General features: G+C 38.3%; 4 protein-coding genes across 4 annotated transcripts; 2 read left to right on the top strand and 2 right to left on the bottom strand.

Moving 5' to 3' along the window:
- Positions 1-186: 186 nt before the first annotated feature.
- Positions 187-3581, bottom strand: lgsn (lengsin, lens protein with glutamine synthetase domain; the record flags this gene model as incomplete). The annotated part of the gene is made up of 4 exons (XM_084394544.1): positions 3436-3581; positions 2632-3262; positions 2343-2509; positions 187-1374 (listed from the first exon to the last, which is right to left on the bottom strand). The coding sequence occupies exons 1-4, from the start codon at positions 3463-3465 to the stop codon at positions 187-189; spliced, it is 2016 nt and encodes a 671-aa protein (XP_084250670.1). The 5' UTR covers positions 3466-3581.
- Positions 3582-5938: 2357 nt separating this feature from the next.
- LOC311281988 (uncharacterized protein) lies at positions 5939-8251 on the top strand. Its single transcript, XM_084395434.1, has 2 exons — positions 5939-6092; positions 8111-8251. The coding sequence occupies exons 1-2, from the start codon at positions 6054-6056 to the stop codon at positions 8204-8206; spliced, it is 135 nt and encodes a 44-aa protein (XP_084251560.1). The 5' UTR covers positions 5939-6053; the 3' UTR covers positions 8207-8251.
- An 87-nt stretch (positions 8252-8338) lies between these two features.
- Positions 8339-10340, top strand: ptp4a1 (protein tyrosine phosphatase 4A1). Its single transcript, XM_084395432.1, has 5 exons — positions 8339-8668; positions 8806-8898; positions 8977-9107; positions 9204-9278; positions 9370-10340. Exons 1-5 carry the CDS (start codon positions 8564-8566, stop codon positions 9485-9487), a joined length of 522 nt encoding a protein of 173 aa, XP_084251558.1. The 5' UTR covers positions 8339-8563; the 3' UTR covers positions 9488-10340.
- Positions 10326-24784, bottom strand: col9a1a (collagen, type IX, alpha 1a). Its single transcript, XM_084395431.1, has 32 exons — positions 24588-24784; positions 24007-24081; positions 23833-23871; positions 23684-23746; positions 22234-22287; positions 21997-22032; positions 21676-21699; positions 21512-21565; positions 21369-21422; positions 21233-21265; positions 20719-20775; positions 20573-20626; positions 20339-20392; positions 20152-20205; positions 20016-20069; positions 19762-19815; positions 19059-19112; positions 18925-18978; positions 18788-18841; positions 18631-18675; positions 17941-17994; positions 17805-17858; positions 17671-17724; positions 15463-15534; positions 14091-14126; positions 13719-13763; positions 13570-13602; positions 12116-12262; positions 11812-11866; positions 11519-11707; positions 11308-11385; positions 10326-11189 (listed from the first exon to the last, which is right to left on the bottom strand). The coding sequence occupies exons 1-32, from the start codon at positions 24660-24662 to the stop codon at positions 10984-10986; spliced, it is 2064 nt and encodes a 687-aa protein (XP_084251557.1). The 5' UTR covers positions 24663-24784; the 3' UTR covers positions 10326-10983.
- Between the last annotated feature and the right edge of the window lie 28 nt (positions 24785-24812).

Genomic DNA, 24812 nt, shown 5'->3' with positions numbered 1-24812 from the left:
AAAACAAGTCACTATTACTTCTGAAGTTGAGACTATTCAGACACATTAACACTGTAAATAAAATCAGTCAGACAGTGTGCTGATGCCGGTCAGTTGTATGATTTTATTTTCAAGAAAGGTATTATCAGATGGTGATTAAATGTATTTTGTTTGTTTGAAATGCACAAAATTGACCAAATCCAAAAGTTAAATAAAATACTCAAGTCCCTTGTTCTTGTCGGCATCCTGCTCTTGGGTCTCAATCTCTACACGCTTCATGGCAATAAAATACTGCACGAAAGGCTCTCCCAATGCACCACGAATCACGCTGTCCTCTGACAGAGCCTCTAAAGCATCATCCAGTTTAATAGGGATGGGGAACTGTTTCTGCTGAACTGGAGCTCTGCTTAGAACCTGTTCGGCATTGAGATTACGCCTAATACCGTCCAGTCCCGCTGCTATCGTGGCCGCCAACACGATGTAAGGGTTGGCCATTGCCGAACCCAGCTTGTTATCGATGTGCATCTCCCGTCCACCATGAACCTTCACGTTAAAGGAACAGCTGTTGTCGTTGCAGCCGCATGTGGCGTAAACATGGTTCTTGGACTCTTTCTTGCCTTGGGAAAGCTGATTTCGACAGCTGATCCCTGGAGCCAAGAGGCAGCTCAGAGCGGCTGAGTGCTGGAGAAGACCTGAGAGCCACTTCCTGCCGATCTCCGAAAGTTCCCCGTCGCCTGAGTGGAAGAGGCTTCTTCTGCCACTGGCATCCCAAAGGCTATGGGAGAGTAATCCTGAATTGTTGATATTTTCATCCGTGAAAAAGGTGGCGATATAGTCAAATTTCCTGGCCATCTCTTTGATTCCCGTTCGGAAGGTGAAGGCGCTGTCGGCGGCATGGATTCCAAACCTGGATTTAAAGCAAATCTCCATCTGTCCTGGTCCATTTGCAGATGAGAAGCTCTCAACATCAACTCCCATGTAGTACATCCCACTGACTAACTGCTGAAGGAAGGGTTGATCGTGGTTGCTCAACAGTGTGGTGGCAGGGAAGAAGACAGCTTTGGGTCCCACTCGTTCAGGGGCTCCGAAGATACAGCACTCATACGTGAAAGATGAGTGGAGAGAGAATCCCATGCTCTGGAGCTGGCCGAGCATCTGCTTGGCTATGAGGCGGGGTGATGTTCGCAGTGGTACACCTGTGATTGTGCAGGGGTCACAGATAAGACGAGCGGTCTGGTCCGCCCAGGGGAGGATTTGGAATGTGGAGAGGTCTGGGACCAGGAGGACATCACTGCTGAAGTTGGCTGTGCTCTGATGATCAACTTCATCGACTTTGGGACTTAGGGTTAACTCCAGGTAGCTTCTCGGCATAGGGATGCCATATACAGCTTTTTCCTGTGGTGTCAATAATGATTAATTTTTAGTACTGATTCAGTATTTTCAAAAACACTTTGAGTATTACAAAGGGATACTAAACAGTCAAACTTATTACTAAAATTAAAGCTGCTGTAAGCAAAGTTAGCCATCTTGCTGAGCCATCAACCTCACACCCTCTTCTCTCCAGCAAACCAAATCTCAGTAAACCCAAATGTGCAAATTGATAGATGAAAGAGAGGTGCCTCCTAGTTTTCTTATTGGCTAACATGTGAGGGCCATGTTCATTTTTGTTGTTGCTTTTTACTGAGGACATTGCTGTCATAGAAACATCTGTGATTTCTCATGACACTTATTTCATTGATATCAGTAGCTATTTTACATTTTGTCGAATTGGTGACTAAGTCACATGATCTCATTCGTGTGTTTTCATAAGATCTGACAGTTTGGTTTAAAAGTGGGGTTAGGGATGGACCTAAAAAATACTTTTTTTCGTATTAATCACATCTTACAAATTCATATGAAATTGACACTTTGTAAAATACCAACACGATCTCAAGGCAATTCGTACGTATTACGAGGTGGCTAATTCGTTCGAATTCATACGACCTCACTTGTAAGATTTTTGCTAAATCGTACATATTTTACTGGGCAACTCTTCGTACGAATTACCAACCCCTGACTCCGCCCCTAAACCTACCAATCACTGGGGTTTGTATGAATTGGTTGTGAGATAGCTTTTAAAATATTTACATCTTCTGATGAGATTGTTGACTAAACCAGCAGAAAAATATGCCAGTGTATCATTATGACAAAATACACTTATATTCAAGATATAATGTATGAAAATTCTTGATCCCTTATACAGAGTTAATGTTTTACAGAAAAAAGTAAACAATAGAACAAAAACAGCAGCTTAAGATTGTACCATAATATACCAAAACACTTTCTAAAGTACAGAATCAATAAGAGGCATTTAAAAGATTTACATGAAAGAATCGAGCCGGAACGGTCTTGGATCGGGCTACGCCATGAAGATCGGTGGCCTCAAAGCGAACAAAGCTTATGTTTTCCCAGGCAATTTGCTGTTTTATTTTCTCAACGTCAGAAATGAAGCTTTGAGATGCAAAAGATTGTTCCTGTGAGCTCTCTTTGTCTGTTGGAAATAAGAAATGATTGACAGAGGGGTGAAATATGAGAAAGTTAAAATAAATGAGTTAAACTCAGACAACCATAAATATTCTCATAGAAGAAGATGACCCAAAGGCACATACTGACCTGAATGTGATGTGCCAGCTTCACCCCAGTGGGATGTCTCAACAGTGGGGGATTTCACACCAGAGGACCTGTCTGGGGGCCCATCAGTCCTTGAAGACCTGCCTGAATCCAAGTTAGAGCTTCCTTCTCTTAGTCTGGACGCTCTCCTAGCTTCTGAAATTGGCTTGAAGGTGCTGAAACTCTTAAAAGGCACTTGGTCTGGCTTACAGTCCACTCTTTGACCAGGAGGGTAGCTCCTTCTTTCATATTGCCCTTTTGCACTCAGTAGGGAGCTCTCGCACAACACGCTTTTCAGTTCATCCATTGTTTGTTTGGGGACGCCACCCTCACTAGTTGGCATGTAATATTGCACGTTCTCCCTTCTCCATCCATGCCTGTTGGCGTAGTCGTCCTCCCTCTCGAAACCCTGGTACTGGGACTCACTGGAGACAGAGGGGCAACGTTGTGGAGGGCCGATGGAAATAAGGATGGGGTCGTTTGTTGGGCCTGGAATTGGTACGTTTGATGGCACTATGGGTACAGATGTCCCTTTTCTGTCCCAGTTAGAGGAGGATCGATGCTTCTCTCTTAGATCTGCACTCTTCTTTCCTGCACTCATACTTCCTCCATCCACTTGGTCTGGAATGTTCTCCTGAAGATGAAATTTATGGCATTCAGACTGAATATAACTCACAATACAGTAACACATAATCATATACTAAATTATCAAAGTATGATATACATACATCTTTATGTACACACTGCATTTAACAAAAATATATAAGTAAAAAACAAAACAATAACTGCAAAGGTTTGAAGTTTTACCGTATCTTTGGACTCCTCTGATTCTTGCATTATGATCGTTTTTTTATGTGAATGTCTGGAAAGTCATAACCATTTCCCAATCGAAGTGACTCACACAACTGACTAACAGAGACTGAAACAAACCAGTCTGCTCCCTTTCTCCCCAACCATTTGCATGAACCGTCCAGTCTGTTCAGTCCCACTCATCTATTGTGAGCTTCTGCACATCAGCTGTTTTCAACAGCCCACAACACATCATTCATCAAATCTCTAGAAAGATGCAGTTGTTTGACTAAAGGTTATTTAACAGAATGCCAACGCCATTGATTATAAAGTGAACATAATTGAACACATATCTTTGCACTGTTGTTGCCAAGTAAATTTGAACAAATAAATAAAAGGCATATTTCAAAGATGGCTACACAAACAAAGATGTATTTTTGTCTAGAAAATTATTAGATGAACTGATAATAGAATGAACTTTTATTATTAATAATACAAAGTTCTGTCATGAAAAACTAGATTGGGCAGGCTGATTGGTTCCTGTTGTATCCGTAGCCAATGAGCTCTCTGCTGTCTGCTCAACCTTCAAATACTTGCTGTAGTTGTTGCTGTAGTGGTTTGCTTTCAGAAACCCTCCACCTTCCCCAGCTCCACCTGTATAGATGTGCTATGGGTAATTCATGTATGCTATATTATACAGCAGCAGCATGTCTTGCTCACAGCAGCGTGTCGTGTATGTTTTGGCAGTAGCAAGTCCCGTACTTGCCCGGCAGCCAGACGCGTCCTTACCTATGTTTCACCCGTTTCAATTGAAACAGGCCCCGCCCTCCAAGGGGGGCCCCAACAGACCAGCAAAATCCCATTCATTTTCTCCGTAGGATATTGATTTTCAGCCATAATGTCTAAACCATCCAAGGTAGATTGACCATGAGCTACGAGGTTGTGAAACGAAAGTTTCTGCTCCTAGAAAAGCCACAAGGTATGAAATCAACCTTGTTATTTGCGATCTTTTGGAGAAATACTACACTACCCACAATTCTAAGCAAAACACTGACGTCTCTGATTGGTTGAACTCGCGCCGCGGTTACCATGGCGACGTGTACGGCCCCCGTGAACGGCTTAAGCGATCTGAAGTATAAGTTTATGTGTTTATACCTTTGCCTTTTTTGCCGTTAGGTTAAAATGTTATTTTGAGCAGGAAAATAATTTTAAGAGGAAATGAAACGTACCTATGCCAGTGGTGCTGAAAAACGAAGACAACAAAAGAAAAGCTTTATTCAGTCTACCAAAAGTGACCTCTGTCTTTGGTCCAGTATCTGTAACCCTACCGGGCGAAAGCAGCGGCCGAACCCCTGTCACAGGATGCTAACCAAAATACAGATTATCTGTCTTCAACTCAAACTGCTGGATAGGTATGTGGGTAGGGCCCATAGACAGTAAAATAAATGGACACAGAGACCCCATTGGATTCAACGGAGAAAAGTGAAGTCAATTAGAAGCACTCATTTTCTGATGGCTGAGCGTACTGCGCAGACTCAAACTGAGCTTGACGACGTAGATGTGACGTGAGCAACCCGTCTGTCTTCTAGTAGCTGTGCCAAGAGAAATCTGAATCATTCCCTTCCGAAACTTGCAGAGACGGAGAGCGTGAGTAGGAGGTGTCCATGAGCTAGGAGCAGGAGCAACTTTTGCTAAGTATTCTGATGAATTATTTTGTCATTTTGCCTCCACGTCCCCCCGATTGCCCGCAAGCTTCTCCTCCTGTCCAAACGGTAATTTCTCTACTGTGCGACAGAGAGCCGCGTGGTTATGACGCAATCGTTAGCCTATTTTTACAAAAACTGCTTCTACGGGGCCATAACGTAAGATACAAGGTAATGGAGTCTTTTATACATTTTCGTGTTTCTTTAGAAATAAATAATGGACAAATGGAGTCTTTAAACGCCTCAGATGTAAAGTTATTCGCTGTCAAAGTGACGCCAAAATGAATGGGAGTCAATGGAATGCTAATCAGTCTGCTAATCAATGGCGGCGCCCAGGGAAGCTTCAGTTTTTCCGAAACATTGGCCCCCTGGTAGGGCCCCATATTAGTTATTGAAACGGGCCCCCAGATGCTTAAGGCCACCTTTGCCTGCAGCAGCAGCGTAGCAGATCTATTCCGCCAAGACCAAACATATCAACATTTTCATTCATTGCCATGCCAGAATTATTATTAGCCTACAGGATGAGTTTAGAATATAAATGTAATTAAATAACCTTTTTTTTAATAACATTTTAAATAAAAGTATTATTGATAATAATTATTATTATTATATTTTTTAACAAATATAAGATCTGTTGTTGTATTACAATTGCAGGATATGTTTAAAGTATTAATATAATTAAATTCACGTAATTTGGGACCCTTTTTGCGATGACTGGGAAAAAGTGTCCCAATCAACCTGAATGATAATAAAATGATGTATGTGTAAACTGTGTGTATGGTAAGTGAGTCAGGCTGTGTGTGCTGTGGAGTGTGTAGTTGGGTGCGGTTTCTTGAGTCCAGCTGTAACCGGTTACCGGAGACTCTCTCTCATCACATACACGGCAGCGCTGTATGGTCAAACACCACAACAAATATTCTCCGGAGCGGCTTTATGATTAAGCTACAATCTTCAATGAGTAAGCATATTCCAGTAAGTGAAGCCTTTCAACATATATACATTTAATTGGTTTCGCGGATTCGGGGTTTATTTTTGTGAAATGTGGTCGTAATCTCGATCTATTGTGAGCTAATTGACACTAACGTTAGACCAAAACAGATTTTGTCGTCGACCACAGTTTATATATACATGAATACATGTGTTTTATTTTGTTTTAACTATCTACAAATCTAAAACATTGTGTATGTGATTATAAATATTAGATTGCATCGCTATAATGTCGTCTTGGTGACGATGTTAGCTTCGGTTAGCCTCACAGCTAACTTAGGCTACATCAGTGAGAGCACTCAGAACGACATTTCGGTCTTTTATTTCTCGTTAATCGATTACATTAAAATGAATCAAAGTAAGTAACTTAGCTGGGAAGATAATGAGTGTTGTGTTGTTCAAAATGAAGGTAATCTGTGAGTTTTCTGCCCCATTGCTAATATTAGCCGAGCGGAAGTCTTTGTGTCGAGCAATTAGCATATGTTGATGATGTTTTGGATATGATGTTTTGGACAATTCATCGGTTGTACAATTCAAACATTTCTCCACATTTCAAACCTTGACCGGTTTTCTACATCATAATCTGCATTTTGTCATTTTAATGGCCTCGTTTGGGGCCTTTACACTTCATTTCCATAAAGTCACGCTTAAAAATAACCCAACCAAACATCTGTGCCTTTCATTTGATTGACATGTTAGATTTGGGTTACGAATACATGAGGCTTGTTGCGTGTTTTTAAAGTGGTTTGCTAAAGAGGCTTAGTATCTGGTAATCCCAAAGAGTTGATGAGACACGTGTGTGTCCTCACGAGACTGACATGAAGATTTCAGCCTTCCCAGAAAACGCATCCCATCGGAACCGGTCTTCTCTGATGACCCACATGATGCTCGTTGACTCATCTCTGAGTCATGTGTTTATGGAAATGAGAGGAATATGGTTCATTTTTACAGCCGACACGAAGACACTGTTTCGGTTCTTTAGGCTATAGGGATGCATGAGTATTATTGTGTTCATGAGTGTATCTGTTTCAGATTATAAAACTTCTGATTGGTCAATACAGAGTGTCAGCATTGATCCAAAATCATATCCAATCAACTTGTCTGAAAATGTCCGGTTTTATATTTGATTAATAATATTATATATTATAATTATTATAATATTATATGTATTATAGAATGTACATGAACTAGATGACATGATTCTAAACATAAATTTCATGGCTTGTAAATGTAAACATTTTGTTTTGCTGTGGTTGTGAATTAGGCTATTCTTGTCAGTTTTTGCCACAAATTACTTAATTCTAAATAACTTTTTTGTAGTTTTCTGTAGGCTATAATTTCTAGTAATTATGTAGCTTTTAAATGTGATGTTTTTGAAAAGTCTCTTATGCTCATCAAGCCTGCATTTATTTGATGAAAAAAACAGTAATATTGTGAAATATTGTTACAATTTAAAATGTTATTTTATTTTAATATACTTGAAAATGCAATTTATTTCTGTGGTGCAAAGCTGAATTTTCAGCATCATTACTGCAGTCTTCAGTGTCACATGATCCTTCAGAAATAATTCTAATATGCTGAATTATCAATGTTGTAATTTTTTTGGGAGCCTGTTTGTTTTCAGGATTCATTGATGAATAAAAAGTAAAAAAAGAACAGTATATATTCTAAAATTCTATTTTGGTTATTTTATAATTACATTTAGGCTAACATTTTGTATGTGTGTGTGTGTGTATAGACTAGGCTATATATATACAGTAGTCAACATTTGAAGTGGATCAAAACCTGTAATCAAAATGATCCATAAGTTTTGAACAACACCTGTTTTTGTCTTAGGGCAACTTTGATGAACTTTTTTGATCCACTTCAAATGTTGACACACACAACTGGACAAGCAGAAAGCCGAAAAACATGTTACTGTTGAAGCTTTAAATCAGGAATGAAAAAGCTAAATGAAGTCCTGTTTCCTGACCGCTTGTGCTTCTGTTCTTGTGTCCTTGCAGCAGTTCTGTGGTGTTTTGGGTCACACATTTATGGAGTTTCTGAAGGGCAGTGGGGACTACTGCCAGGCTCAGCACGGCGTTTATGCAGAGAAGTGAACGGCTAGCCTCGCTACCTCATCAGAAGAGAGACTTGTGTTACAGTTTTAACGTTGGCGGGATCGGGCTTGGAGAGCAGGTGTCCACAGCGGTCGGCGGTTCTGGATGGGGTAAAAAAAGTCTCTTGAAGTGCACTGCCCTTGCCGGCCCTACGTCTTCACTCTCACCAGAGAACCAGCCTCGGTTTCTTTAGTTTTTTGGTCGTCTCCCTATTTTTCTTCTTTTTTTTTTTATTCTCTTAATCCTGCCCACCTCTTTTCTCCGAATTGTATTCGCCAGATTTTCTGTTGTTACAGGAGAGAGTTTCTCCCACTTTTCTTTAAGATTTTCAAGCTGTTTTATTTTGAAAAGTCCAAAATGGCTCGTATGAATAGACCTGCCCCAGTGGAGATCACTTACAAAAACATGAGATTCCTCATTACCCACAACCCCACTAATGCCACGCTTCACAAGTTCATTGAGGTGAGTGCTGGTTTAAATGGCTTGAACACACTAAAAGTGATGTTTTGGATAGAGCTCATAATGAGGGTCTATTACAATTGCTTATAATTACAGCAACTGCAAAATATCACTTACATGACACCCCTCCCATCCATTAGGAACTGAAGAAATACGGTGTGACGACGGTTGTTAGAGTGTGTGAGGCCACGTATGATGCGAACCTGGTTGTTAAAGAAGGCATTCAGGTTCTGGTACGTCCGTATGAACCAATTCACTTAAATGAAAATGAATCATCTCTGGTCATGTTTTAACACCGTTGTTCGTTGCAGGATTGGCCCTTTGACGATGGAGCTCCTCCCTCTAACCAGATCGTTGATGATTGGCTGAATCTTCTTCGGCTCAAGTTTAGGGAGGAGCCAGGCTGCTGCATTGCCGTACATTGCGTAGCAGGCCTTGGAAGGTAGTTTTATAGGATTCAAGATATCATTGCTTGTATCATAAGGCGCAAACATGGGGTAAAATGTGTTCTGAGCTGTGCGTGTTTTCTTTCCCATAGAGCCCCAGTGCTGGTTGCCCTGGCCCTGATTGAGTGTGGGATGAAATACGAGGATGCTGTTCAGTTCATACGACAGTGAGTTAACGTTGTACTTGTGAAAATATTATAATGATAGTCAGCGCGTGATCTCCATTTTTTTAAAGAGAAATGTTTATTTTAATTCCAGAAAGCGCCGTGGAGCGTTTAACAGCAAGCAGCTCTTCTATCTGGAAAAATATCATCCCAAAATGCGTCTTCGATTCAAGGACTCCAACGGCCACCGCACCAACTGCTGCATTCAGTAAAAGCTTGCGCATCAGCCTTTCTCAAATGTGTAATGGAAATTTGTATCTAGCATAAGTAGTTTGTTCTCTTAATTGGTAAGTGTGAAAATGCCATTACAAAAATGAAGCTTATTTCGTTACAAGTGTCCCGCTCCCTCCTCTTTGTTTTATGTATTTTCCTGTGGAGAGCCTCTGTCAGCAAGGTGAAGTGCTTGTTTGAACTTGAGCTTGGTGTTTTGCGATGACGTTTATATTGGATGGTGAACATGGTCAAATCCCACCTCTGCCAAACACATAGTATGCTTTATAATCTAAATGGTTTAATTAAAAAAAAATGGTTTAATGCATTTTTTTGTTATTGATATGATTTTTAGTCTATCTGTAATAAATGCCTGCCTCCAAAAAGATCTAAAATAAATGCCTTATTACAGAAGAAAGATGCCGTCTGGTGGAGCAGTTCTCAATGGCATTTGGAGAGGTTTCTCGATGTCTTTTGCTGAAGAAAAATAAATAAATCAGGAAGAAAGGAAGAAAAAAAAATAGAGGAAAATAAAAATTCTTTATATAAATATATTGAAGGTTGGGGTACTAGTTTTTGTTGTTTATCCAAACTTCGTTTACCTATTACTGCCATGTCAATAGTGTGATGTTTGTGTTTTGGCTTAAACTGGACCTCAATGTCTGCGGTATTTTTATGCCTTTTTATTTGATGTGCGTAACTTAATATTTCGATAATTGATTTATGTATGGTATTTGAATATGTGTACTGTTAAATCTCCTATTTATATCAGTGGATATGTGTTTTATCATAGCGAGAGACAAGTTGCTACAAGTTCGCCAATTTGAGAGTACAATAAAGATACACTGAAGGAAATATTGTCTCTTTGAAGCCTGATTTTTCAATTAATAACATGCAGCATTTTATCAAAATTCTTTTATTTTCCTCCATTTTCACAACTGCAGGTGTCACAGCAATCCTTTCTACAATAAATAAAGAATATAGAAAATTCCTAGATATTTTTAAACAGCCCCACTGCAAAGATCGGAGAATGTCAAGGTTAAAACAACCTGAAAACGATTTAATAAAATGCTTGCAAATTATTTCTAACTGAATGCAATATTGACAAATTTACAACGTTTGGACCCCCTCTGATATAAAAAGTTTTAACAGTCTTCAATGTAAGTTGACTAGGTTGTGATGGCATGATTTGAACACTGTATGCATCCTAAATAATAGTATATTCAAATTATTTTGCAAGCTATAATTGCATTATTTATGGGGCAATTTAGGTTTATTTTGATTCTTAATAGAAATATTAGACCTATACAAAAGTGTCAGCCTGAATGAGACTGGGAACCGGATCCAACTTCACACTTGTGTTTGATAAGTACAATCACACCTGCATATACCATCGACACAGAAATCTCCTCGTAGAGGGAGTCACTCCATTAGTCTCTCAAGTTTCCCTGTCCAGAGACGCTGGGCTCTGATGTGTGGCTCGCTGATGGCTGTCGGCTCATAGACCGTCTGGTCCCTTCATGTTGGATTCTTTGATGGACCGCGGATCTGGAACTACTTGAAGCACGCACTGAGATGACTCGCAGTATCCGTTCAGGCCGGGGGGACCGGGTGGTCCCGGCACACCTGGCATTCCAGGAACACCTGCTGGTCCTCTCAGGCCGTCACGACCATTACTGCCATATGCTGGATTACCAGGCTCACCTGAGATCAGGTGGAGAAACAGGCCAGAGGTCAGAGGCATGATATTTGCAGAGATCATTAAACGCACCGTGATGAATTAAATTATGGATATTAGATCAGATGTTGGCCTTGCTCTTACCTGGGAGCCCTGGTGGTCCAGGTATACCTTTAGACCCCTCCACTGTGGGCCCTCTATCTCCCCTGTCACCTTGGTCACCTAAATCAAGGGGAACACAAAAGTTTAATAGTGGGCTTAGGGCTCTCAACTGTTGTTTGATGGCCCAAAAATGAGTCCCAGGTCACAGACGTTACAAAATCAGCTTCAGAAGTTGAATACTGTCTCTTCGTACCTTTGGGCCCTTTCCTCCCCAGAAGACCTGGGGGCCCTTTGAGACCTGGCAGTCCTCTGCTTCCAGGATGCCCAGGGAAGCCATTGTCTCCAGCAGGCCCTGTAGGACCAGGGGGACCAGGAGGACCTGGCAACCCAGAGATGCCCGACTCAGGCCTCGTCAGACTGGCTGCCAACTGGGCAAGCTGTCCTGTGAGGAAAAAACGAAAATGTCAAAACCAATCGAAGAACAAGGATTTAACAATGAGTTGAGCTTCCATTTGTAAATATCTGTTTGGATATCAAAATACTGACCATGCAAAACACTCATGCAGACCTGCTTGATGTGTGCATCTGTCGGTGCTCGGCCCTAGAGGAGAATTATGTGGACACTATTAATATTTCAAGTATTTTCCTGTTGTTGTTCCTCGCTGACTGGATGTAAAAAGGGCTTTGGTGGAAAAAATCCCTTTAGAACTTGACAAAATCACATTGAGGTAAAATTCCTGATGGTCTGCCAACCATATAATGAGTTTAGTACAGCGAAATCTAATTCGAATGACAGATACAATAAACTTTGATTAAGCCGTCAATATTAAGATGATTAAAACAGGCGTACTGGTCGTCCCTGTGTCCCAGCCAGTCCAGGTACCCCTCTGTCTCCTTGCATGCCTCTTGGACCAGGCTCTCCTGGTGGGCCTTCGGGTCCTTGTTGGCCACGTCCACCTTCTGGGCCTTTATTTCCTGCGTCCCCTGGTTTTCCAGTCTGAGCACAACAAAAGATAAACTCTGACTCATTTTCAAGAAGGCCAACGTAGAATTTTGTACACTTTTTCTCATTTTATGGATTGAAAATATGGAAATATGGACTCCCTGTGAACGTCTACTTTGACCTGCTCTCAAACACTGTAGCTCTATCTGAGACCTGGAAGAGTTTCGTTCGTACTGTCGACAAGTCGAGAAGATGTTGTTTTCTGCACTGGAAAAGCAAAATCCATTTTGCATGCACTTACACATGAAAAGGACTCAGGCTCAAATTAATATGGTACAAACCGACCATCGTTAGGGTTCGTATTACTACATGCGCTGTGGAATCCTCCGGAGCTGAAATAGTTTCCGACAAACTGTAAAGCGGTAGACCAGTCACAACAGACTGGGCCAACTGACCAATCAGAGCAGAGTAGGCTTTCAGAAAGGAACGGATTGAACTGTTTCAGACACTGTGATAAAAGATGTGATGCTACAATGTATATTATGAGAAAATTAAAGTGTTTTTTGACCTTGGATGCTTGTAAACCTATTGTAGGAGAGCTTCAAAAAAAAAAAAAAAAAAAAAAAATCAATTACCGTTACTTTTATTTCGAGAAACAGAAACGTTTTTGTTATGGTTTTAACTCTTTCCCAGCCATTGACGGAAATTTCCGTCATTTATGAGACACCGCTTCCCTGCCACTGACGTAATTTTCCAGCTTCCTGTGTTTTCACTGTTATACGGTAGGGGGAGCTATTACGCATCTTCTAAAAGAGTACTGAATCTCCAGATCAAAAGACGTGAAAAATAAGCAGAAACAAGCGATATCATATGTAAGCAGATGCATAAGTAAACTAACTTGATTATCAATATTTAACAGCATATAAATCAATGTTACTGAATGAAATGTCGACCCAGGACGAGCTATAGGACTGTGAAGCCTTGGGGGTGTTTATGGACTCGATCTACTCCATCTATGTTTTAATCATCGTTCTCACCTCATCTCAGCTTTTTGCTCAAAATGTTGCTTTTTACTTACTGTGCTGATAAAAAAAAAAAAATGCATAAAGCTAGAATACAACTTTTTTGTTGTTTAAAAACAGCAGAGGGTCTGTTCTTTATTGTACATATTGCGTGTTCAGATATTCAAACAACACAATATTGGGGGCCATGCAACTTTTGTGAAAATGATCAAAAATGCTGGCGCTGGCTGGCAACTTTTTTCAAAAACGCTGGCGGGGAAAGAGTTAATTCACTATAATAACCCTGAAGGACAGTTCTAGAGATCTCAACAATAACATCACTTCTAAAAGCAAACTCACCGATCCTTTCTCGCCTGGCTCCCCCTCATCACCCTGGGAAAATAAAAGGACATGGAGTTTTAGATCAGCAAGGGGGTCATGACCAGTGTCTGGATGCATAACCAATACATTCTGTGACATAATTAAATATCTGTGCTGTTTTTACTTACAACATCTCCTTTGTATCCTGGTGTTCCCTCTTCACCAGATGGTCCCTAAACAAACATGCATTAAAATAGGTCTAGTTTAGATCGAATTATTTATATTAACTATTAAAAAAGATATACTTTTTCACTGTAAAAAAATATTGTTGGTTTAACTTAAAAAAGTTAGCTGGTTGCCTTAATATTGAGTTCATTGAAATGAAAAATTTAAGTTACTAAAATGAAGGAGATTGGTTTAATAAATAGAAACTCAAAATATTACGTTATCTGAACCACATTAATTATTTGACAAAAGAAAAAAAGTTGCAATAACAAATCATGAAAATATATATATTTTTTTTTTTACAGTGTATAGAATAAAAAATTAATTTGGCTTACTTGCTCTCCTTTTGGACCAGTGAGACCAACAGCGCCCTGAAGAATTATAAAGATAAGATTGTGCTTTTAATAGTAGCCTAATTGTAACACATCTGATCCTAACTACCCTAAACAAGACCATATAAAATATAATGATTTTGATTGATTGTCATTTATTCATTTTGCCAGCTTGTTTCTATGGAAGCTTGTTTCCGCCACAAAATAAAAAAATGTAAATGATAATTGCGACTTTTTATCTCACAATTGCGAGTTTACATCTCGCAATTCTGACTTTATTTCTCAGAATTGCGAGAAATAAAGTCAGAATTGCGAGATACAAAGTCAGAATTGCGTGAAATAAAGTCGCAATTGCGTGTTATAAAGTCAGAATTACGTGAAATAAAGTCAATTGCGTGTTATAAAGTCAGAATTGCGAGATATAAAGTCGCAATTGCGTGTTATAAAGTCAGAATTCTGACTTTTTTCTCGCAATTGCGACTTTATATCACACAATTCTGACTTTATAACACGCAATTGCGACTTTATATCTCGCAATTCTGACATATTTTCTCAGAATTGTGAGATATAAACTCACAATTGTGAGATATAAAGTCCAATTCTAAGGGAAAAAAAAGACGGACTTTTATCTCACAATTCTGACTTTATAACACGCAATTGCGACTTTATATCTCCCAATTGCGTATTATAAAGTCAGAATTGCGTGATATAAAGTATCAATTGCGAGAAAAAAAGTCAGAATTCTGACTTTATAAGACGCAATTGCGACTTTATTTCACGCAATTCTGACTTTATATCTCAAAATTCAGAGAAATAAAGTCAGAATTGCGAGATGTAAACTCGCAATTGTGAGATAAAAAGTCGCAATTATCTCTTAAAATGTTTTATTCTGTGGCGGAAACAAGCTTCCATATGTTTCTGAGAGAATGTTACAAAGAAAATTTCAGTTTTAAAGTTCTGCGATAAAGAGAATAACAATTTTACTTCATATAACCAATAACAAAGCTTACAAAGCTAACAAAGATTCAGAAGACACGTGACCTCACCACATTACATATTTAATTCAGAAAGTGAATTAAACATTTAATTTACATTATATTTAATATAAAATATACAAGAATTGAAATGCCTTAAATTTTGTCAGCCTGATCAAATGAGTAAAGAAACAGATGTCAAAAGTTGATTTTACTTTCAAAATTGCATTATGGGATGCATTTAATGTACTGTATACTGCACATTTTTGCCATTGTTTAAATATATTTCTATGCAAATTTGATGCAGAAAAGTATATAAATAGAGTGATAGTATGTTATTAGTAATGTTATAATGCTATTCTGTATTGATTAGCGGACAGAAACTGCTTTTGAAATCCTACCCTGTCGCCTTTCTGCCCAATGAAGCCAGCGGGCCCTGGGAGACCAGGGAGGCCCGGATCTCCTTTAGCTCCCTGTAGGATACACAAACACACAGACACACATAAATAAATACAAATTCATGAACACTACACGGCCTGTGCCTGTAGCTGCCTTACAAACCACATCTGCGCTAAAAAAAACAGAGTCGGCAGCTCGGTGAGCAGGGTGCTGGCGGGGCACGTAAGGTGTGTGGATGGATGTGGACTATGATTAAGCCTGATGCCCTTCGCCGGCTGCTAGAAGGAATGCCTGTAAGACAGAGGGTTCATTCAAGCCCCCCTTCCTGCTCTGAATATCCCCTTACCAAAGAAAATACCCCCAGCTACTAGGCCTCAATGACAACAGGCTATTCATGCCCCTACCAGCCGATTACTGTACTAAAGCACTCCGGCGCTTTCTAAGGAGATTGTGTTTCGGTTTGCAGCACTATTAAGCTCCTCGGCATGAGAGTAAGCACATAGGACAGGAATCTGAGAACTAAGACCAAGAGGAACATGTCTCTGATTGTGTTATATTTGTTGTGGGACATCTAAACAGTGTTGTAGTACAAGTTTAAATGCACAAGTCGTTGGGTCCCAATATAGTTCCCTACACTACAGGTAAAAACATTGCTTTTACATGCACTAGTCAATTGTGAGACATTTGCATAACATGTTTTTAAGACGAGTGGAAAGTAAACATCCAAACTACACTTTTAAGTGTTAACTTTATTGCATCTTATCTATTTATATCAAATGCAAAGCATGTCTTTAAAGATCTTTTCCCTCGATTATAATTTCAAATGTCCACTTCAGTAGCACGTACATACACTAAATGTGACAGTTGTCTATTATGTAAAGGTTCTTACAGAGGTGTTTGTTCATATATCATTTGCCTGAGTTTATATGTTTTTATGTTATTCCTAAAAACATGGCGAAAATTAATTTTATTCTGGCTGCTGACAGTATTTTCTGATTTTTGGAGTAATAAAAAGAGATATCCTAGATCCCCTCAGTAAAACATTTGACTCTAATATGTCAACAAAATGACAAGTATTTTGAACCTGGCTTTATCCCGTGTTCGGATTGTATGTAAACTACAGCATATTTAATTAGATAATATAAACATAACATAACATTTCAGAAAAATTGTAATACAAAGCATGTTTGCAATTCTTAATGTAATCAGTCAACTGGGGAAGTGTGATATCTATTAGTGAAATTTCTTACCGTATTCACCTGGGGTATCTTGCCTTAAATTATTCACATATATCAGAACTAATAATATAGAGCTTATGTCTCAATGTATACTGCAATATAACTTAAAAGTGTTAATTCAAGTTGAAGTGATTTCGAACTGTAATGTGCACTCTTATTTGAAATATTATTTTGGTCTGTCCCAAATGGTTACCTCAGCCCTCGCTATCCTCTTAAACACTTTGCCCAAACAGGCTGTTGGGTAATATGCTGTGAAGTCCACACACTGAGGACGTAAAAAAAAGTGTACAACCTACAGTCTTGTGGACTTCAGAGATGCAAAGGCAGCAAAACTGGACGTCCACATCAAGTATGCCATTTGGAACAGGACCTTTGAGAGTTTAGGGTGGTGGTGGTGGGGACGGGACGTTATCCTTGGAATCCACTTACATGTGTCTTATTTGTCATCTTTTAATGTTTTCACTTCATCTTTCATCTGTCCTTCACCTCTTTCTGTACATTTTCGCCATTCCTTTGTAGCTCCATCCCAGCTAACAGGGAACTTTGGTTAATGTTTTTCAAGGTTCTCTCAAAGTTATGAACAAACGTTCTTCCAGTAATGTTTATAAAACATTCGTTCAAAAGTTATCAGGTCTTTAATAATGCTCTCAAAACATAGGCACAAAAACATTATTTATTCATCATTCATGGAACATTTTTTCTGAAACGCTTTAGTTGGCCGTTCGTCTATCATTTTTTTAATGCTACAGAGAACATTCAAAAGTAACGTTCCCATAATGTTTGGAAAATTATCATGGAATGTTCCTTTAACATTCACATAACCAAGAATGGGAACGTTAGCAAAACGTTCTTAGAACATATTTTTGTTAGTGGCGAGGCTATTCTCAGTGCTCATGAAGCTTCATGTAAGAGTGTTATTGTCTAAATGTAAAAATATAAGGTTCAATTAAATTGTGGTTCCTGATAACTCACCCTCGCACCTGGCATGCCTGCAGGCCCATCTGGACCTCTTACTCCTCTCTCACCCTGGAGAAAAAGAGAGAACATTATAGAAGTGACACATTTCTTTATATGACACTTTACGATGTAAGAGGAAATATACTCACTGGCCCACCTCTTGCCCCGACTGGTCCCACTTCTCCCTGCTCACCACGCTCTCCCTGAAATCAAAACACCAGAAGATGTTCATCCATCCACATGGGCCTGTAGGCTGAGGCGTACAAATGGATAAACGGGACTCACTGTTTTCCCATTATTTCCAATCAGACCTGCCACACCTGGATCACCAGTATTTCCCTGGTGCAAAGACAACACAGGTTATCCTTCCTGCTAATGGACACAAACTCATCATTTACAGCACTTCAATGAGAATTATATCATAAATGAGTTAACATAATTATTATGAATAAATGAGCTACATTACCGTTCAATCGTTTTTTGTCACTTAAAGTCACATATGCTCATCTAGGCTGCATTTATTTGATCAATATATTGTAAAAATACAATGTATTCATGTGATGCATTTTCAGCATCATTACTCCAGTCTTTAGTGTCACATGATCCTTCAGAAATCATTCTAATATGCTGATTTGGTGATTATTATTAATGTTGAAAACAGTTGTGCTGCTTAATTTTTTTGTGTGGAAACCATGATACATTTTATTGAGGATTCTTTAATGAGTTGAAAATTTAAAAGGACAGCATATTTTTGTGCAATAGAATGTTTTGGTAACAGTGTAAATGTATTTACTGTCACTTTTGATCAATTCAATGCATCCTTGCTGAATAAAAGTATTAATTTCTGTATTAAAAAAACCCCACTGACCCCTAACTTTAAACAGTAGTTTTTCTCAGCACACATTTAAAACAGGAATCTATCTTGGATAAATCAAACGGAGACACACTCTAACAATTCACACTTGAATTACCTACTTTTACACCCATGTGGCCTTTTGCTCCTGAAATTCCTGGCAAACCCTGGAGGAAAATAAATCAATAATCAATAATGCAAACGATTCCCGGTAATCTCACAAGCAGATATCACTGCATACAAGTTGCATTTTGAACAGGGGTCAAGGATCATACGCACTGGAAATCCCTGAAGACCAGCGTCACCAGGTGAGCCAACTTTCCCAGGAAGACCCTAAAACGATAACAGACATATGCAGATAAATTCACTTCACGAATAAAGCTGACAAATGTGCATGCACAAATTAAAGTCATTACCTTGACTGCAGGCAGCCCTGGAATACCGTCACGAGCATCAACAGCAGGCAAACCCTACACCACATAAACGTTCTATTCATTTTTTTATTAATTTGATGGTATAATAGGTCACTTTAGCAGCACAAGTGACTTACAGCCTCTCCTTTCGGTCCAGGTAGACCCGTAAGTCCATGCATCCCCAGAGGTCCCTAGAAAGAAGAAGTCACATTATATATTATTATAGTAAATCAAAAAGTTATTAGAACTTCTTAGTGTAAAAGCCCGTTCACACCAAGGACGATAACAGTAACGATAAAGATATAGTTAATAACTGTAACGATAACGATAAAGATAGAGTTCTAAAAAAAAATCTAAAAAATTAAATAATATCAGAGTCCACACCTATAACGATAACACAAATCGTAGAAATCACTTTCAGAAGGATTTTTTTTTTTTCATCTGATGAATGATAAAAATATTGACAGCCAATCAGAATTCATTCAGAATCATGTCGAGCATTTAAAGCGACAGGCGAAAAAACGGCAGTGCATGCTTAGAATAAACAGAACCATGTCATCTGCTTATGTGGATGGCAATAACTATATTATAGTTATCTTTATAGTTATTCTTGGTGTGAACGGGCCTTAAAGGGACAATTCACTCAAAAATGAAAATTCTGTCATCATTTACTCACCCTCAAGTTGAGGGTGAGTAAATGATGACAGAATTTTCATTTTTAGGTGAACTATTCCTTTAAGGGAGTGAAAAAAATATGGCAAGCTTGTTGAGTATTCTTGAGCTGTTGATATGACATTATAAATATAATGTATATGTGTTGTTTTCTGTATGAAGACTCACCTGAGCTCCTTTTGGTCCGGTCTCACCCACTTTTCCTCTTTGACCCCGATCACCCTTTAAATATCAAATACAATATAAATCTATAGGTTTTAATTACTGTGTTCATTTACAAAAATAAATCAAGCAGCCGGAAAAGATAATATTACTATGAATGTGGATAAATGGCAAGAATACTGAAATGAGGTTAAAGGCCAAACCTTTGTAGTGCATTTTTATAGGATAAAAAATTACATCATTTTGATTTTGCCACTTACAGGAGCACCCTGAATACCCTGAGAGCCCAGGTCGCCAACATTCCCACGAACTCCCTAATGGAGAAGAATATGCAGTTGGTAATTTCAAAACATATCCTTGTTATTGTATTAGATATGAAGACCTTTTGACACTCACCCTGTCCCCTTTAGGGCCCATCATCCCTGTGATTCCTCTCAAACCCTGCGGACCCTACAGTAACAAAACAAGCGACACACTGAACAGGAACACATGGGTTGAAAAGATACAAACAAACATCATATAAGTATATAGTATATCAGATAACATCAGTAAAAAATATTAGATAAGTAATGTCTTTTTTTACAGGTAATCCTTGTGCACCCGTCTCTCCAGGTGCTCCCTGGTCTCCTTCTTCTCCCTGTAAGAAATCAATAAAATTACACACCTAGACATGATCTTTGCTCTGTAATTATTTTAACAATTATGTATTTACGAGCCACCATAAATTAAAAGGTCATTTGCCCACATTTGCTCTACAAAAAATAACTCATAATAATAATTTTAATTGTTAAAAGAACTTCATTTATGCAACTGTCACCTTATGTCCTTGCCTTCCTGGTTCACCTGATTCACCTTTGACACCTTTGTGACCCTAAGGTTGAAAAACAACACCATTGTGTGTTAGACATCCTTGTGTTTGGCTGGAAGTGCATATTAATTGAAATAATGTCATTTAAAAGGCACCTTCATGCCAGGGAGACCTGTGTAACCATTCAGGCCAGAAGTACAGGCATTTGGACACTAAAAAACATAACAAATACAAATCAATTAGTAGAAACATTGATGCATACGAGTGATTGTTCCATTAAAATTAAGAGTACTTATCTATTTTAAAACATTTATCACATAGATCAAGATCAACAAAGATCAAAGTCAATTTTGGCATGAAGTGTGATGTTGCAGAATTGTTATATAGTGTGTGATGGGTCATCATAGTGGACATAAAGTTTTTCCTAATTGAAGAATCACCCAGAAATATAAGAGTCCTAACATGTGATGGCAGTTTTGTTGGAGCAATTGAGAAAGTAACCAAGCAGCTGAATTAATTTTACAAGTTCAAATTCAACATCTTCAACCAAAACAGATACAGAACAGCAAATATGTGTTGCTGTTGTTTACAGAAGATTGCTGAGTTTCTGTTTCCTGAAATCTAGATTTAGTGCAAAGGTAACCCGATATGAGACTTGAGGATACATACCAACTCCTTCCCATCCCAGACTCCAGGAGGGCCCTATGGATAGAACGAATATACATTTAACAATTCTGTTTTTATAGCCATATATGCATCATGGACGTGAGTGAATGGTCATAAAGATCTCAACATTAATACATACTCTGGGCCCTGGCAGTCCTTGCGCACCAACAGGACCTCTCGGTCCCCGACTTCCCTTTAAAGCAGAACCAGAGACAGACACTTCAAATTATAATTCAACTATTTTATTTTAATTTATTGGAATAATGGAGTAATATTACATACAGGAGGTCCAACTTTGCCCAGCTCTCCAGGTAATCCATCTTCCCCATCAGCACCCTTCGGTAAAAAAAGAAAACAATAAAGGAGCCGATAACAACAGAAAAAAAGTATCAGCAAATCCCGCCATTATAAAATAATAATAATTAAATCAAATATTAAGCACTTACAGCTTCACCATCCTCGCCAACACCCTGTTAACAAAGTAACAGATGTGCAATGATGTGAACTTAGCATCAGCTCAGTACAGCCTTGTATCATTACATCACTGTATGGGCTAGAAGGTAAACTTGATCAATGACCGACTGCCTGCAACAGTTAAAAGTGTGCACAGCCATCTTATAATGGGCGGTCGCTGTTTAAACAGATATATCTATTCATAATAACAAACTAATGGAAGAGAAATCCCTATTAATATCTGATTATTCTAGTAGCACACTGAAATTACACGAGACCGATCAGTGTGAAGAGAATTTGAATCATTTACTTACAGGGGCTCCTCTTAGTCCTGGCTCACCCGGTTCACCCTAATAAAGAATAAACATCAAACCATAGGATCTTTTAATGATTAACATTTAGAACTTATGTAATTGAAGTATCAGTCATAATACAGCCATTCACAAAAAAGACCTAGTACTTTCAATTTCACATGCATGTGTGCACTTTCACTTATTTTTAAGAGAAAACGTGGAATAATAAATAAAATGTATTATTAAGTGGAAACTTACTTTCTGTCCAAGAGGGCCAACAGGGCCAGGTACTCCACGGGGCCCAGTCAAACCCTTAGAACGACAAAACCATTTATGATCATAGATTTCACTATAACTCACTGTAAATTAACTTTATTCACTGATCTGACAACAGCTGAACTAACGGTAATGTCATACAGCTGCAGGATTGCAGAGCTAATTATTTATGCTTATTTAATATTTGTATTAAATTAATTGCATTTTTTACCACACACACAAAAAAAATACAATAAAATGATAACCACTTTTTAAACCAATCAGAAATGACATTTACCTTTCTCCTGACTTTGACAAATATCAAACCCTGCCCACATTTTCTCTAATATATGTACAGAGTAGACCACTGCAGACGCCTGTGTTCAACACTTCATTACAGGGAACAAGGAACATCTCTCCAAAATGATAGCCACCAAAAACAATTTCATTTTAAAATGGAATTATGCATATAGAATGGTTTAGTATGAATGTATTTTTTCCCTTTGCATCAGTAATACCAACATTTAGAACCAAAATATATAACCAGCAAATATATATTTTATGCTATCAACAATAATATATATATATATATATATATATATATATACATACATACATATAGCCTACTGTATATTTACTTAAATATATTTCTATTTATATACATACATACATATACTGTATAATTATTGACTTAAATAAATAAATATATATATATATATATTATTTTATTTTTTTGCAAAGTAATGCTAACATGATATACTACAATATCAAGCAACCTACAATAAAACATCTGTATGTTTAATTAATGCTAACATAATAGATTATTATGGACAAAAGAACTCTTTCTTAATCAGTATTTTTGTCTTGTTTTTCAGGAAACTTTTTTTGTAAAATATATTTTAAACAAGATAAAATCACTTAATTAAATTAAAACTGAAGATATTAAAAGATATTAAAAATAAACTTAACCCATGATATAGTCTCTGAAAACACGCATCATAAACAAGCCTGCTTCTAAAGTAAATGTATCTTATTTTAAGGATGTTTGGATATTTTTACTGAAAAACAAGACTAAAAAACTGATAAAGAAATTGATTTGTGTTGCGTTAAGCCTTTCAAATGACTTAAAAAACTATAAAGCTCAGAGGAGTCACAAAGGAATAGGTGTTCTTCGGTTTAATGCTCAGTTTCATCAGTAATAGTACACATTTCTGCTCCTGTGGCTTCATACTTACACAAAAAGGTCTCTGTCTCCACCAGGAAGCTAATATGGGTCTCTCTCTGCTCTCTCTCTTCTCCAATCCTTTTTTCCATCTAGGATTTTGTTTTTTTATTACTCAGACCCCTCCAATGCAAACTACACTTGCTCTGGTGACGCCAGTGTTATTTAGCAAAGAAAAGCTGATTTTATCTCGGTTTCCAGACCTCAACAAAAATAAAGAACAATACTCACATCCGCTCCAGGTTTTCCCGGACGGCCATTTAATCCATCTTTGCCATTGTCCCCATCAAGGCCCTGCCGAATTAATCAGATTAACGGATTGTAGAATATAATTTCAGCTATGCGTACTCATTTGTTTCTTGAAAAAGATTAATACTCACTGGGGGGCCATCAGGACCGGGGCCAGGACCCCTCTCCCCCTAAATCATACAAAATACAAAAAAAGAGACATTATTCACGGCTACAAAACATACCTTGTGTATAGTATGAGGACAGACCTTTAATTTGTTTCTGAGAAATCAAAGTGTAAGCAAAATAATCGATATGTGACTCACATCAATGCCGTCAACTCCAGAAAACCCAGGAAGCCCTGGAGGTCCAGGCGACCCTCTCGGACCAACTGGCCCCCTCTAAAAACAAACAAAAATACATGAAACAAACCACCGCTTACTCAAATTTTATCCTGAAATAAAAAAAGTCCTAAAAACAATGAAGTCATTGTATGTGAGGTCTGATGCTGAGGTATCACACTGGCTTTCCTCTTATCCTGGGAAAGTGAAAACAGCTGTGCACACCTGGACCAATTTACGGAAAATACCTTCCATATGTCAAATAATGTTCTGGCTGTAAGATACTTGCAAATTCAGATCATATTAATAAAGAAGTAACATAAGACAAACAGTTCAGAAAAAGTGCACAGTTTGAGAAAAATGTATTTGCTGCTTTAGTAGGCTAGATAATATTTAATAATCTCACATCAAACCACACATTCCTTTTCTCCCTATAATTAATGTTTTTGTCTCTATGTTTAAATATTCAAATATTTTAAGAGCCATACAGAGACTCACTCAACCCATGGACCCAAAACACCCACACAGTCCATCTCTACTGCTTAAAGAAATCCCTTGTTTCCTACCTGTGCAGAGATGACCAGGACTAACTGCAGTAAAATCAGCAGCACGGGCGCGCGGAGAGTCCCGGCGTGCGCCATAGTCACCCCCGATGACTTGAAGGAGGCAAAATAGTCCTTTTTAGGAGTTTTGTTGGGGTTCACGGGTTTTCTATCAATATTCCCCAACTAAACCACACCATCTACCAGTCTCTCGATGCAGTATTAAAAAGTCATGCCTATTCATGAGCC

Source organism: Rutilus rutilus (assembly GCF_951802725.1).
Source record: "Rutilus rutilus genome assembly, chromosome: 22".
NCBI classification, from domain to species: Eukaryota; Metazoa; Chordata; class Actinopteri; order Cypriniformes; family Leuciscidae; genus Rutilus; species Rutilus rutilus.
This window is presented reverse-complemented; position numbering and strand designations above follow the sequence as displayed.